The sequence below is a fragment of the Phalaenopsis equestris genome, unplaced genomic scaffold, assembly GCF_001263595.1.
Source record: "Phalaenopsis equestris unplaced genomic scaffold, ASM126359v1 Scaffold000851, whole genome shotgun sequence".
In the NCBI taxonomy this organism is placed as follows: domain Eukaryota; kingdom Viridiplantae; phylum Streptophyta; class Magnoliopsida; order Asparagales; family Orchidaceae; genus Phalaenopsis; species Phalaenopsis equestris.
Window position 1 is genome coordinate 160,490 of NW_018165291.1, and position 16,279 is coordinate 176,768.

Genomic DNA, 16,279 nt, shown 5'->3' on the forward strand with positions numbered 1-16,279 from the left:
ATCATTATTTTTTCTTCAAATAGCAATGCTAATGCAGTCAATATCATAAAGACGGCGTGTATAGTTCGGTCATGTAATTTATTTATTTTACTATTTTTTTCAGAAAAAGCATGTGGAAAAAATCCATTATCATCTCAAATAGGTGTTAAACTTATCAACATTCAACCAGTGCATTAATTCAGCATGAGTAATTTAAAAAAAAAATAAAAAGAGGAAAAAAAGTAAGCTAAAAAGAAAGAATTTAAAGAATTGAACATAGAATTCAGTATAAAGACCCATGTTTGGTAGTGAGCATAAACAGAAGTGCTAGATTGTCTCACGGTTCACATGGTAGTTTGGAGTTAGAAAATAAATTTTGAAAAAAAAAATGATTTTATTTGATTGGTTGTAGTTAGCAATTAATACTGATTTTTAACTCAATGAACACAATCAAAAACTCTAAAAAATGAAAATTTCTATTTCAAACTAAAAATAAATAAAAATTACATCATCACATTGTAAACATCTTTTCATCCATGAACACAGTCAAAATAAAACTCTAGCATAATCAATCAATGCTGCATCTTGAAGAAAGAAACCAAAAGTTACTACTTTACCTGACCCAACAATTTCGGCAGACATCAGGATCACATTCACGACCAGCAGCAAAACAAGGACACTGTCGGCTTCTACATTGGCTCTTCGCACAGTGGCATCCTCTAAAGCGATTTTTGCAGCTCTTAGAACACCTGAGAAATTAGACGAATATTGCATGAACTCTAAGCAGCATACTCAAAAAATAAAAAATAAAAAACAACCATGTTTCACCTATAAATATTTAGCTAGAACACAAAGCAGATGTACATAACGAGAATATTCTTTCTCTTGTTAATCATAATATGAAACATAAATCTAAAGTGAATTAAAAAACTAGTATTGCATATAAATTATGCTTTGGCACATACCCGCAGTACTTTTCACAGCAGGTTCCATTTTCCATACAAGAGCATTGCTTCCCACACATTTGCTGGCAACCACAGGGTGTAAATTGTTTACATGGTTGCTGCTTCCCATCACCTATTCTTTTCCGAATTGATGGATGGCCAGTAGTTTTCCATGTATATTTCAGCTTCCTAGCTCTGCCCCTCTTACGCCAGATCTTTGTCCTAGCTGGCATATCATGCTCCTATCAAAAAAAAAAGAAAAAAATCCAATAACAAGAAAAGAATCAACTCATACACGACTATTTCATGATCAGAAAATTTAAAAGAAAACAAAGTTTTTTTGATAAATTGAATCAGATGCTAAAGGTTGAAGATAAGGGTACATTTTGCATGCCCTCTGTAAAATTAGAAACTCTATGTTTACAGCTCAAATTGAATTATGTAAAACACAACAAATTAACTGCCATAATATTGGATGTATCGACTTATCAACAATTTTCTGTAGTGGCCAATATGCACCTTGATGTAAAAGAAAAGCAGTTAGTATTGTGACAAAATAAATATCTGAAAAAGTATAATTACGTGTAAGCTTTTTGCCTTGCAACTGATATGCAGACGCACAAATGGCCACTCACTTTCAAAAAAAAAAAAAAAAAAAAAAAAAAAAAAGCTAGCATGACCATAAGAATTTCTCACGTAATATTTACCTTGCATTTTGAACGGCAGAGCTTGCTTCACATAAGCAGGAATTGACATGGACTAAAATTTGTTATTTGATAAATATTTTTTAAACTCATATTCTTCGTTAACTAATAGCTGCATATACCTAATTCTTCCAGTCAAGCAAGCTCTTAAGTTGCATGTATTAAATAAATAAAGGGCTCAGCAGTTTGCAATTATGATTTTAGACTTTAAGAAAATAGTGATAAAAATAATAATAAAGAATTATAACGCACTGTTACAGCATGATCACATCTTCCACTATCTTCCATGCACGAACTACTTGATAAAGGTCTGGTCTGCAATGATGCCCCATCATTGAACATGTATTTTGACACCTCAATGCATGTCTTTAGTCCCGAAAGTAGGTTTCTTGCGATAAGGCAACTGCAGAGTCAAAAAGCAAGGGGAAAAAAAAAGAATGAGCTGTGTCGATGTCCGCATGAGTATACCAACAAATAATAGCAACAATGTGATCGGCAAACAATTTCAAAACTATAATTCAATTATCATTCATGGAGTTATACAGATCATTTCAATTCAGTTCCAATCCCTCATATTGCTTTCGTACAACAATCTATACGAGTCAAACCAGCTTTAATTTCAAAAACGTAACTAACTTTAAAGCATTTGTACTGAATGATCTAAAAATTAGCTAAATGCTTTTCTTTCTTGGAGAAATTATAGAATATTTACTATAAAAGCATATGAGAGAAACCGTTCACTGCACGGATATTTGTGTCATCCACTTCAAAGATACCGCCAAACATTAATATAAGAGAATTGTTTAAAAATTGATATAGATTTGTTAAAATAATTGTTTAACTGTGATAGCAACCAACATGATACTCATAGATAGAAATGAAGCACCTGTTCTTCCCAAATATTTCTATGCCCTTTAGATAAAGATCTTTCTCAATTACACTCCAACCACAGGTCTGCTCCCTGCTGAAACTGGAAAAGCTCTTTGAAAGGGAAACTTCAGTCTTCCTATTTACTTCTGAGTCCTTAATGTTGGTACCATATTCATTACCATGATCATCTTTAGTTAGAGATAGATATTCATTAGATTCGTGTTGAAGCAGCTCATAATTTGCAGCCCCGCCTTGGCATTTGGTATCAGTACGTGAGGTGATATTTGTATGTAACATATCTATCTCTCTACTCGGTGGAGAAAAATCTGATTCTGATATCTTTTTCTGCTTTTTATCAACAGGACCATCATGTTTTCCAGAAGTTTGAGGTTTTTCCAATGCCATATTCTCCTGTTTCAAGTTCTTTCGCTTACCTACATTAACTAAAGCTTTTAAAGGAAAATCAGGGACATTTTCTCTATTGCACAAACAGTATGATGCGTTTTATTACCAACTGACTCTGAAGAAACAATGGCCAATCTATTGACATCAGAGCATAGCCCAGTAGATGGTGTTATATTTGTGATATCATCATCCGGATTTGAATCTTCGGATTCAGAGGGTGAAGCAGATTCCATTTTCTTAATTTGCTTCGAGTCCTTTTCAATAGGAAATGGAACTTCCTCCTTTTCTCCTTTCTGCAAATTGTTAGAGAATAAATTAGCAACCGAATTTAGTACGAGACCATGAACTCTTCATATAAGCAAAAGAACAATTCATGGATGAGCCCATATAGCCAGACAAACCACTGCTATTCATTTGATATGATACACTATAAGAAATTAATTAACTTCATTATCATCATCATTATTAGCCTCATCCATCTATTCCAGGTTGGCTTGATGAATCCTCATTCTCTATTAAAATTGTTCCTAGAAAGCTATAAAATTTGATTTTGCGCAAATCATTCTGCATAACATACACCCATGATATATTCAGCCTTACTATTTTTCTTCCTTATTCTTTAATATTTATTATATATAACTAACTTATCCCTGCATTTCTTGAACTTCAATATACATGCCTAAACCACATCAATTTATTACCTTATCATGCGGCTCTCATGTCCCTCCAATATAATCTGCTCTCATCCCTATAGCTATTTCACGCATTCATTTTAACATTTTTATTGCTACCATACTCAGCATGGCTAACCATAACTTCTGCCTAAAGCTCAAGTTCCTATTAGACAACAAGCAAAATTACAATTAATTTTTTATTATTATTATTATTACTATTCTCTTTTTGTCACCATGAAATTTTCTTTGGAATGGCTTGTTTCAGTTCAATTGCTTGGAAGTGGTTAGAATAGAGACCTATAAGTTAGTTTCAAAGATATTCATTTGTTTTGCAAGAAACCACTTTTCTTGTGAATTTAGTTTATTTCAATTTTGCCAATCAAGTCATTAATTTTACATTATTTTTATAATATTAATAATAAAGGTAATATTTCAACCATCTTTATTTTTATATTATTTATTGGTATTTGATAAAAAAAAAACAAACTGGATGTGAATCCCAAGCTCTACTAAATGAAACTTCTCACCTTTATGAAGGTAAGCGTAAGAAATAAGAAATCACTTTCATTCATTTTCTACGAGAATTCATATTTGAAACCCAGTTAAATTACTTCCAAACATCAGCGAAAAGAACTCACACTTATGAATAATAACAATCAAACGCACAATATACTCAAAGGCACATCATTTAACCATATAGGCATAAATTTCGAAGGTATGTCCTTACCTATGTTAAATACTTTTGCAAAATTGATTCAAGATACTTAAACCAACCAAGCCATAAGCCATTACTTTATTCTAATAATATTGACTAATGATTATTGATAGAAAACATAAATAAAAATTGCATATCATATTCTCAATCTTTCTTTTACTAATTATATGATCCTCGTCTTCTAAATATTTCATCGATGATCAAAATTTTCACTTATTTCAATAAAATCCATAAACTAAACCTATGCCATCAATAAAAAACAAGCATCAAATAAACTCAATTAGAGTATCCTTTCTAGGCCTTTTCTCAACCATTATTAAAGATATCGGCATAATAGACATTGGAGCCCAACAAGGAGGACGCAGGAGATGGGAGTTCTATCCCATGTATTTGGAGCAAAGCAGGAAGCAGAGATGGCTTGAACCGATTTAGCCCAAGCACTGGGAGAGCCAGTCGGCTATTCTAAATGAGAGAACCGCCTCTTTCAAGTAGAGGGGCTCACGCCTCGTTATCCTATTAATATCTATATTTGTATTCATGATATTTTAGGTTAGTTTTTCGTGAGTTTTTTTTTAGGACAGGTATCAGTGTATGTTCTTCTCGCTTCGAAGGTTGTATCCAAGAGATTGGGTGGTGTCCCAGCTGTCCCTCTTCAGAGGCAGAGGTTATCATCTATATCCCCTTCCACATCTTCTTCACGATGCTCCCGGCCAACCTCCATCGTTGAATCCCCGTCGAACAACACTCGTTTGACGTTTTCACCGCAGTCTTCCCATTCCAGCCCTTCTTGCTCGCTTCCACCATCCCGAACAGCCTCGTCTTGTTGTCCTGTTGTCCCCAGCTTCACCCTTCCGTTGTCAACATCCAGAAAACAACAAACCCACAATATTTCTGCTATCCCCTAGTTGTTCCAGCTTTTCACTTCACGCCTCCCCGCTCTAGTTGACACCCCACTTGCTGCCCTCATTGTTTCAGTCCTCCGCTTCACTGCCAACGTGATTCCAACCCCTCCTTTTGTCGTTTGAACCACTCCCAACCCATTTCAGCCACCTGAGATTGAGTCCTTGTACCACTATGTCCTTAGAAGTCCCACCACAAAGTCCATGCTAACGTCCACCCATGATACATCTGGTACTGGTAATAAGGTATATGCCTACATTTTGCCCCCAAGTTTTGGCTACATGGCAAATCCAGCATTGTCTGATGCGTCGCTCTACATCTCTCACTAATCGAGGTCAAAAGAAGTGTTCTCCCACGGGTGTGAGAGCCTTTTCCCTGCCCAAATGCCTGGTAAATCCTCCACTGATGCTTTCCTGAACATTTGGATTCCCTCAACGAAAATCTAGGAATGCACAGCTTACCCTGGTAGAACAAGTATCCATCAGCTCTGTAATATTACCCGATAGGCTTATCCTGACACTTCTTCTAGATTTTCCCAAAATCCTTGTTTGTCTAGTAAAGTTCCTATACTACCTCAAACCCATGAGGCGAGCCTACATCGCAGTGATCAGCAAGTAACGGAAGCTCAACGCATCTACTACAGGCTTTTGACTCCCTGCCTTTTGCTTAAGCACAAATTAGAACAATGTCAAGAACTCCGCCCAAGTTGTGTGTTGGCTCTTCAATTTACTCTATTTGTTCAAGAATTTCAAGGCTTCGTGCCCCGTGAATAGCAAGAACTCACTTTCTGCAGGTAATGGCTCCAGTGCTCAAGAGCTCGCACAATAGCATAAAACTCATTGTCGTAGATCAAGTACTTCCTTTGGAATCATTCAATTTCTCACCAAAAAAAGAAATGGGGTGACCGCTCTAGCTCAACACAGTTGTTATCCCCATGTCGGATGTTTCACGCTCTACCTTGAACAGCTAGTGGAAGTCCGGTGGTGCCAAGATTGGTGCTTGGGTCACCTTCTCCTTGAGCACATTGAAACCATTCTGAGTTACCTTTGTCCACTGGAATTTATCTCTCTTAAAAAGATCTGTTGGTGGGGCGGTGATGGTACTGAAGCTCCTAATGAATCACCTATAAAAAGGCGCCAGTCCCATAAAGTACCTGAGCTCGGTGAACAAATGTGGTGCAATCCAACTCACAATGGCCTTAATTTTCGTCGGATCAATCTGAATGTTTGTACTAGACACGATATAACTCAAACAGTATACCTACACTGTCATGAAGTGACACTTCTTTAGATAGGCATATAATTTCTCTAGGCAATACCTCGAACACTGCCCTCATTTGTTGTAAGGATTCCTCCTCAGATCGGTTATACACTAGAATGTCATCAAAATAGACCAAAATTTCCCAATGTGAACCCGGAATACCTAATTCATCAACCTCATAAAAATATTGTGCACGTCAAGCTGAAGGGCATAACAGTCCACTCGTATAAACCATCTCGTGTCTTGAATGTGATCTTCCACTCTTCTCCTAGTCTCATCTGGATCTTTTGAAACCAACTGCATAAATCGACCTTGAAAAAGATGGTGGCTTCGTGCAACTGGTCCAAGAGATCTTCCAGGTGAGGTATTAAAAATCCGTACTTGATGGTAATCTTGTTGATGGACCTACTATCAATGCTCATTAATCATGAACCGTCCTTATAAGGTAACATTAGGATGGGGACAACACATAGGCTCTCTGACCAACCCTCTTCAATGAGATCCTCTACCTGTCGCTGCAACTCCTCGTACTCCACAGGTTTCAATCTGTAGGTCAGGTCGATTCGATAATACTGATCCTAGTATGAGATCTATGGTGTGTTGAATGTCCCTCAGTGGTGTTAGTCCCCCTGGAAGATTGTTGATCATCACATCCTGGAAGTCCTGCTGTAGCGGCCATCATGGTGTCGATATCTCATTCTCCTTAGTTCCCTCTAGTAGGACTAATGTCAGTGCCACAGAAGCATCCAAAATTGACTAAATGAAAGTGGCCCTTGAAACTAACGCCACCACTGTGTTATACACCTCATTATCTTTACCTGTAGTTTCCAGCATGTATCTTTGTGGTGACATAATTAGGGTTTGGGTTTGGAAGGAGTGGTTGAGAATAAAAAAAATGATCGAAGGGTAAGGTGGATGCTAGGAAAACCTAAAATAGAATTAGGATCAGGCTAGCTTTGATATCAAATGATATCGAAATTAGCTCAACAACAAATCAGACACAAATACTATTGCTAAAAAAAATCATATTACAATCAAAAATCAAAAGGGGCTAGAAAACACAATAACAGCAATATCCAACTTAGGCCGAGCAGGAAGATCTAGGGATAGCGGTGATTTTGGTGTTGTGGTTGAGGGATGAAGTGAGAGAGGGTAAGGTTTAGACAGCTGGAAGAGGAAGGAAAGTTGTGGGTGCCTGATGTCTGGGACGGGGAAAGAGGGGCCCAAGGAGTGAGCGACTCGCTTCTAGGTTAGAAAATAGGATGAAAAGGGGGTGACGGCTAGGTCAGGAAACAGGGAAGAAGTGGGCAGTGGTTGGGTTAGGAAACAGAGGAGAAATGACCGGCGACAAGAGGCAAGGAGAAAGGAAATGGAGGAGTTAAAGAGATAAACACCATCTTGAAGCAGGATACAACCGGAGCACCACCTATCTCGAATACAACCCTAGCAAGGGAAGATGCATGTAGAAATCTAAAAGCCAAAAACAAGAATAACCATATTTTAGCAAAGAAAAAAATATATAATAGATAGATGGGAGGGAATGGGAAGAGGACGGTAATTCCTGCTCACGGTTGGTCGACGGGCCCAGCAGGAGGGAGTCGAGGAGATAAAAACCATCTCGGAGCATGATACAATCATAGCACCACCTGTCTCAGATACAGACCTAGCAAGGGAAGATGCCTGCATGAAGAAATCTAAAACCCAAAAATAAGAATAACTCTAAATCAGCAAACACACACAAATATAGTAGACAGATAGGAGTGGGGGAGGGGGGCGCTGCAATTCCGTCCCAAGGATGGTCTAGCTCCCCATGCATGCCCCACATCTCAATATATAAGTGTTATATACTTCAACAAACATAGGATGATATTCATGAAATAATATTGCACAAATTAACTCATACAAGCTGAGTATATCCAGGAAATTTTACCTGCAACAACAGCAATAACAAAAAGCCTTTATCGCACAAAGTGTGGTCGGCTAAATGAATCCTTTCTTCCCCATTGCATTCATATTTTCATTTAATTCTAATAAAATAAGATCATTTTTTATACAATATGCCCAAGTCATTCTAGGTCTACATCTGCCAACTTTAACATAAGTCAAATCTAGAACATTAACTCTCCTAACCAGATCATCAGATAGTCGTTTAATCTGACCAAACCATCTAAGACTACTCTCTAATTTTGTCCACCACTAGAGCTACACAAACCTTATCACAGATATATTCATTTTGTATTTTGTCACTAAGTGTCAAGCCACTCGTCCACCTAAGCATTCTCATCTCGGCAACACTTAACTTTGTTTTATGTTTCTCTTTTAAAGGCCAACATTCTATGCCATAGAGCATTACAGATCTCCATTACATATCTCATCACCATCTCATAAAATTTTCCGTTTAGTCTAAGTGGCACATTTCTAGCACACAATAGAAAATTTTATATGCGCCGAATGTAAATTTGAACATAAGAAAAAGAAATGCTCTGCATCACTCATAGTTAAACATAAAAGCCATACTCTGAGATAGCAATGTTTACTGCAGGGTTTCCCACTTTCTTCCGGATCAGATCCATATGGCTGTTTTTCACTCTGTCAAAGAAAAGGACACAATTAAAACAGCAAACACTTCATCAGTATTATAAATAACAATCATCGAATGACCAACTCACTGCAGTGATAAGATTTTGAGAACAACCATGGAGACGGCAGTCAAATATCTGTTGAAAAAATATTACTAGTGATGAGTAAAATCATAAAAACAATAAAATCATAGCACCATCCTTCTAAAGAAAGATTAGAATAAACAAAAGAAAAGTACCAAACATCGTCGACAGAATAGATTATCAAAGGAATCCAAAGCAGCGTTAAGAGTCTTATCAAGAAGTGATTTAGGCTCGAACTCACTTGAAACATCAGCCTTCCTCTCATTATTTTTATTGTACTTTTCTAAGAGAGCCTTGTATCTTTCCTGCATATAAATAGGGGGATATGATACGTAAGGTGAGTGGGTGAAAAATACAATATTTGAACTACTGATAGGCATGCTAATGCAAATTTAAGATTAGAAACCCTTCACCACTTCTAAACTGGATTTGGACTACGCTATCAGTTAATTGTCAGGATAATTGCATTGGTAATGGTTGATCATGTGCAATATAAAATTTATTTTCTTTTAAGGAAAATTTGGTTACCTGGATTTCCTCAGGGAAGGCTTCAATGGAGTGACAAAGGATGTGCATGACTTCTTGATTTAAACCAAATTCCTCAATTGCCTTCCTGCAAATATGATAATGTCAAATAACACTTTATGTTTTCATTAGAAAGTTAAAAAATAAGAACAGAGATAACTGGTGATACTGATTACCCCGGAATAGCAAACATCGAGATGAGCAATCATGCTCAAGAAAAAAGCAACTACAAAGAATATAATTTTGAGCTCAAGAAAAAAGCAACTACAAAGAATATAATTTTCTCCTTATAAAAAAAAAACTACCATTTGACTGATGCTCCTATAGATGATGATGTAAGACTTCGTAGAATCTAGGACATCTCTTACGCAAATCTAGAATAATATGGTCTAAAACTCCATACATGATCAAGTTTGGACTATAGCAGGGGACATTTGGTTGCAAGCATTCATATGAAAAATCATACTTAAGTGAATGCAGTGCACTCTTATTTCTCAAAATTGTTTGGCTATCTATAAAGTAAATGAAGGAAAAAAATTTTCCCATTTGAGTAGGTATAAAATTTAGGGTGATTTACTCTACTAAAATGTAATGATAAGCTTAACTCCTATTTTTATTTTAATTTAAGCTCTGTAGCTTTGCAACAATTAGACAATACCAATCTTCAAGTACAGGGAACAAGTATAGTTATTTCCGATTCAAGGAACTTGTTAAATTCATAAAATTGATGATCAAAGAAGCTAGTTTGATTGAATCAAAAAGGAAATCTAGCTAGAACATCATGAATTATCAACTCTGATGATAGAATCCTCAAAGCAGATATACAAAATAATTACTTCGATAAATTAGCTAACGTTTCCTATAAAAATAGGAAAATGAAAAGCTCAGAATACGCAGGGAGATGAATGGAAAGAGAAATTGAAGAAGGTGCCAGAAAGTGTAACCTGTGCCTAGGGCAGCATATCTTGTGTAGCTCCTTGGTGTTCGAGAGTGCAGGATTATCCTTAAATTCAAAAGGGTTTTGCTCAATCCTATGGTATATCGGATGAAAGTGGAAGGATATTTAGTAGGATTATGGCTGCAAATGACTATGGGTCTTTAGTCTATAATATTTTAGGATGTGATCTAGAGTTTAGAGGGATTTGAATAAGTAACATCAAGACTAATCCAGAATACACTAATTTATGTCGATTTAGAAGATCACTTTAAGAAATAGATTTTAAATGGTGTAAATAGCTAAAATTTATTAAAGATGACTATCTTAGAATATTAACTCTTAGAATATTAACTTGTGACCTAAAGTAAATGATAAAAAAAGTCAAGCCTTTAAAGGGGTATGGTGAAAAGAAGATCAAAAATAGCCCAAATTAGACTAATTGCAGCTGATTTGAAATCCCTTTTCGGAAATGAGTTTTAAGTGGTAAATGGCATAAACGGGAAGAAATGATGCGATTTCATGATCTGAACTTATGGAGTAGTTGGTGGGCTTTTGTGGGGTTCAAGGCCTTGAGGTGTTTCGAGAAACAAGACTAGGTACTTGTCAACCCAAGATTGCCAAAAAGTTAAAAGGAAGGTTTTGGAGTTGATTTGAAGGCTGCAGAGGCTGATGGCTGGGTGTATATGTTGGTTGCGATGTAGACAGAAGTGCGAGGGTGAATGAAAAATAGTATGAAAAAATGTTAGAAAATACATACAAGATAAACAACCCATTGATATAATTCGGCGTAGAAATCCACATAGATTTTCGTAAAAATTAGGGATAACAAAAATTCTTATTGCAATAATCCAAACAACTCATAAAATACAAAAGATGAGCACCTACAATTTGAGAGGTAGGTGGTCACTCCCAATTCCTACAATTTGAGAGGTAGGCAATCTCTCTCAAACCATAAAACTACGACTCACAACTCTATCACAAGCATACTTTTACCAAACAATAATAATAATAAGAAAGGACTAAATTGCCTTCACGAGTACAAAAGACAAGTTTGCCCTTAGGTTAGGCGCCCTCATAACAATATTTTCACCCATTTCATCATTATCTGCATTCTCGTACTACACTATGAGAACATGTAATCTTCGATCCTTGGAACGATGTCCTTGAGTAAACTTCTCATCACATAAAAAACATAACTCCTTGGCTCACTTCTCCCGAATATGTCGTTATAAGTTGCTTAAGTGTTTCTCTTGATCGTAGTTCATTATTCTTGTCTCATGCAGCCTCCCTTTGGACTTCCATTGTTTGAACTTCTGGCATTATCAAGGTTGCAGTAATTCCGTACAACGCTCCATTTGTCTTGCTCTGGTTGGCTTTGTTCATCTGGTTCTTGTCTTCCACCATCTGGGCTAGCTCCATCATCTCCCGTAATCCCCATGTTCTTAGTAGTCGAAATGCTACCCGAATGTCGGGCTTTAAATCCTTCATGAAACTGTATTCCAGTCTTGCTTCAGAAATCCCTCATAGTCCTCCCGACAATAGTTCAAATCTCTCTCTATATTTCATGATCGTCCCCTCCTGAGACAAGGCATAGAATTTCTCATGTAGGTCTCTTTTCCAAATAGCTCAGAAATGTTCCAGCAAACAATCCTTAAATACATCCCACGAAAGGATCGGGTATCTAGCCTTCCTCCACTGAAACCAGGTTAAGGCTTTCCCCTCCAAACACAATCCTATCGCCATGAGTTTCTCCTCCCCATCTAACCCATTCAACGTGAAGTATAGCTCTGTCTGACACACCCATTCATGTGCGTCTTCCCTCTAAAAGATCGGTCTCTTCAACTTCCTAGCTCTAACATCTCCACCTCAACTTCCACTTCCTTCGTTGTATTCCCCCATGTATCAAGAGTAAAACGTCTTCCTTCGATCATAGTCATATCCCCTCCTTACTTCTCTCCCTTCTTCGTGCTCCGTCATACCTCTGGCATAATCCCCTTTACATGTTTCGGCCCAACAACCTTCAACAAAAATTTTTAATTCACCCCTAATCGAAGCCCTGAGAGGAGGTTAGTGATGGTGGATGTTTTCCTCCTCATGTTCCTCACATTCAATCTCTTTTCCTTTAGATCTTGTCACAGATGCTCCAGTCAACCTTTGGTTAGGGTTTACAAAATGAACTGTCGGCGGGTTCTTGGATTGCATCACAATGAGCCTATTTAGCAACTCTTGAATTTCTCCTATGCTCTCGAATCGATCCTCCAGTCGGCAAAAGAAGAGAACATCTCCTCTATGTTGGCAAACTGTTCTTCCATCACAAATTTAATTTGACTCATCTCTTCCTACAATTTCTTCTCCATATCATCTACTTTTTTTTTGTTGTCATTGCGATATAGGAGCATAGATTGGCGCAAACCCAAAATATGGGATCTTCAGGTCTCTGTCCGCCGCGATCCCTCGCGGCTTTTTCAAGATATGCCAAGATCCCTTTGTTGCTTTCCCTGCAAACACGATGAGAAAAGCTGTGGCTCGTCACTGTGAGCCGCGATCCCATAGTAGCCCTAATGGCGACTGCTTCACGTGAGTGCGGAGCGGAAAGTGGTGAGTTTCGGGTCTTGGTAAGTGTCGATCCTCCCGTTGCCTTCCCAGTCAGATTTGATCGCGACTATAATGCATAACTGTATCGAGTAGATGGCACGGCTGTATCGTGCAGATGTAAGCCTCGATCTCGTCAGTCCAACTAACAGGAAATGCAATCTAGCTTGCCTCGGGCGATCCGATCTCGATACAACACAATCCTTCTCATCTTCTCTCTTCTCGTAGGGATCTATCACTAAGACTGGTGATCTACCAAATTGATACGATTTGAAGTAGAAATCCACATAGATTTTCATAGAAATTAGATCAAACAGAAATTCTTAGTGCAATAATTCAAGTAAATCAATACAAAATAAAAGCTACGATTCGAGAGGTAGGCGGTCTCTCCCAATTCCTACAATTCAAAAGGTAAGAAACCTCTCCCAAACCCTAAACCTAAGACTCACAACTCATTCTCGTTTAAAACCTAACCCTAGATATAATAGCATATTTATACCTAATAATAATTAAAATAATAATAATAATAATAAGCAAAGACAAAATGCCCTTAAGCGTACAAAAGACAAGTTTGCCCTTAGGCTAGGTGCTCTCGTAACACCCATCTCACTAAGGAAAGGTAAAGTTAAGTGAACTAGTACTAACAAAAGTTTGGGCCATTCGCATAGATGCCACATAATTCTTATATATTTTCATAACTAATACATTAAGAAGTGAGACACACATAGCTTTATGACATCAAAGTGTCATAAATGTAAATATGAAAGTTTAGGTGTTAGATATGTCAATATTTAAAACTTATCTAGTATACGTGTAAATTTAAGAAAAAAAAATGAAGGAATTGTATCATTCTATAATTGATTTCATCAGATAGTAACCCTATTTATAGATATTATATTGAACCACAAGCTATCATCATTCAACAAGAAACAAATTTTGGAGGGAGGAAAAGAATCGTATCGTCATTAACAAAAATTCCATTAATTCATTTTATCTTCTAATATTTATTAAGTGGTCGACCAAAACATATTCCCTAAGTTCAAAAGTCAAATTTATATAAAAATAAAAATTCCATTAATTCTTCTAGGGTACTCTTAGGATGGCCATTGATTAGATGCTTGCTTGCGTACTTTATTAGACTCTTATGATTAAACATTTAGCTTCATTTGATTGATCCGCGTGATGTGTAAAGCTGTGAATTTAGCTCGAAGATTGTTAACTGCTCAAAAATTGTTTTGAATTTTGGCTCGAATCTAGATTAGATCAAGATAAATGAGCCAAGCTATGGGCCGAAAACATGGATCAATTTTTTTTTAGTTAAATTCAAGTCATACATGGATCAGCTCAAAGTACTTTTTATTTATAAAAATTATATACATAATGCTAAATAAAATTGAATATAACAAGTCGTGAGCCGATTTCCAGGTGTAACGGATCCAAATAACACAACTTGAGCTCGCTCTTTTCGAATTTGAGCTAGATCAAACTGATTTCAAGCTGAAATGGATCCAAATAACTCAATTTGAACCAGCTTATTTCGATTTCGAAACTGGTTGAGCTAGATACAATTTCGAGTATTCTTCCATGAGTTTGAATATAACAAGTCACGAGCCGATTTTAAGCCAACCCCAACTCAACTTGAAATTAGATCCTTAACAACTCTAATGGTGTGCAAATCAATTCCCCAGACCCCTTTAGTTTCTTCTCCATAACTTTAAAGCCCAAGTATTCTTCCACGAGTTGATGGACAACGCCCTTCAAATTGATGTGAATCAGTCATGTACAATCTGCAAGTAATTTATTCTTTCAACGAGCCAAAAATATATGATCTTCAGAATGCTAAATGGAATATTCCTCAGTAAAAATGCAATCAACTTTCAAGGTGGTTGGTGAGAAATTCCATATGAAAATTTCTCCAGCCAAAGAGTTAAACTAAACAAAAGGAGATTTGTTAACTCATTCATATGATAGAATATAATCAAGATTAATAACAATGAATAAGCATATCAGCAAAAAAATTTATGGTGATGAGCATTAACTCCAAGCCCTTACATATATAAATTTTTAAATTTTGTGGTTCGATATTGCTCAAAATTAATGTGCATAAAAAATAATCATAAAATAAGAATAGTTATACAAACATAAAAATAAGAAATACTAACATAACACTTTAAAATAAGTTCAATTCAATCAATCACTCTCTCTTTATGTCCTCTACCAAATAAGAACATGACAAGCCACCAAAACAAGAATTTATAAATTCAAATGTCAGAATCACTCTTATCACTCGATAGATATACATTAAAATCATCAACATACTAAAATATTCATAAAATCATCAACATACTAAAATATTCATAAAAAACATCAAACAACAACAAAGCCTTAATCCCACTACGTGGGGTCGGCTACATGAATCCTTTTTCTCCATTGCGTCCTATTTAGTGTCATATTTTCATTTAGTTCTAGTAAATTAAGATCATTTTTAATACAATAAGACCAAGTCTTCCTAGGTCTACCTCTGTCTTTCTTAACACAAGTCAAATTTAAAACATCTACTCTCCTAATCGGATCATCTAATGGTCGACGTTTAATATGACCAAACCATCTAAGACGACTTTCTCTAATTTTGTCTGTCACAGGAGCTACACCAACCCTATCACGAATATATTCATTCCGCATTTTGTCTCTAAGTGTAAAGCCACTCATCCACCTAATCATTCTCATCTCGTCAACACTTAACTTATTATTATGCTTCTCTTTAAAGGCTAACATTCAACGCCATAGAGCATTGCATGTCTCACTACCGTTTTATAAAATTTTCCTTTCAGTCTAAGTGGTACTTTTCTATCACACAAATGGCCCGAAACATTCCTCCACTTCAACCAACCAACTTGAATTCTACTATTAACATCCCCATCTATATCACCATCGCTTTGGACAACGGACCCAAGATATCTAAATCGTTCACACCTTTTAATAATTTGATCACCCAAAGTCACACTTCTGTCACTAGAGCTATTACTACTAAAATTACATTCCATGTATTCAGTTTTAGTTCTACTTAAACGAAGGCCTTTAGACTCCAATGGAGACCTCCATAATTCAAGA

At 36.5% G+C, this 16,279-nt stretch overlaps 1 protein-coding gene across 1 annotated transcript in view; it reads right to left on the reverse strand.

The window, feature by feature from the left end:
* Nucleotides 1-16,279, reverse strand: part of LOC110031838 (histone-lysine N-methyltransferase EZ3-like) — a 57,719-nt gene that overhangs the window by 14,671 nt on the left and 26,769 nt on the right. Inside the window, 9 exon segments of the mRNA XM_020735252.1 lie at nucleotides 597-728; nucleotides 945-1,165; nucleotides 1,880-2,030; nucleotides 2,514-2,940; nucleotides 3,009-3,195; nucleotides 8,969-9,040; nucleotides 9,121-9,168; nucleotides 9,270-9,419; nucleotides 9,643-9,727. Coding sequence (XP_020590911.1) covers nucleotides 597-728; nucleotides 945-1,165; nucleotides 1,880-2,030; nucleotides 2,514-2,940; nucleotides 3,009-3,195; nucleotides 8,969-9,040; nucleotides 9,121-9,168; nucleotides 9,270-9,419; nucleotides 9,643-9,727 — 1,473 coding nt within the window.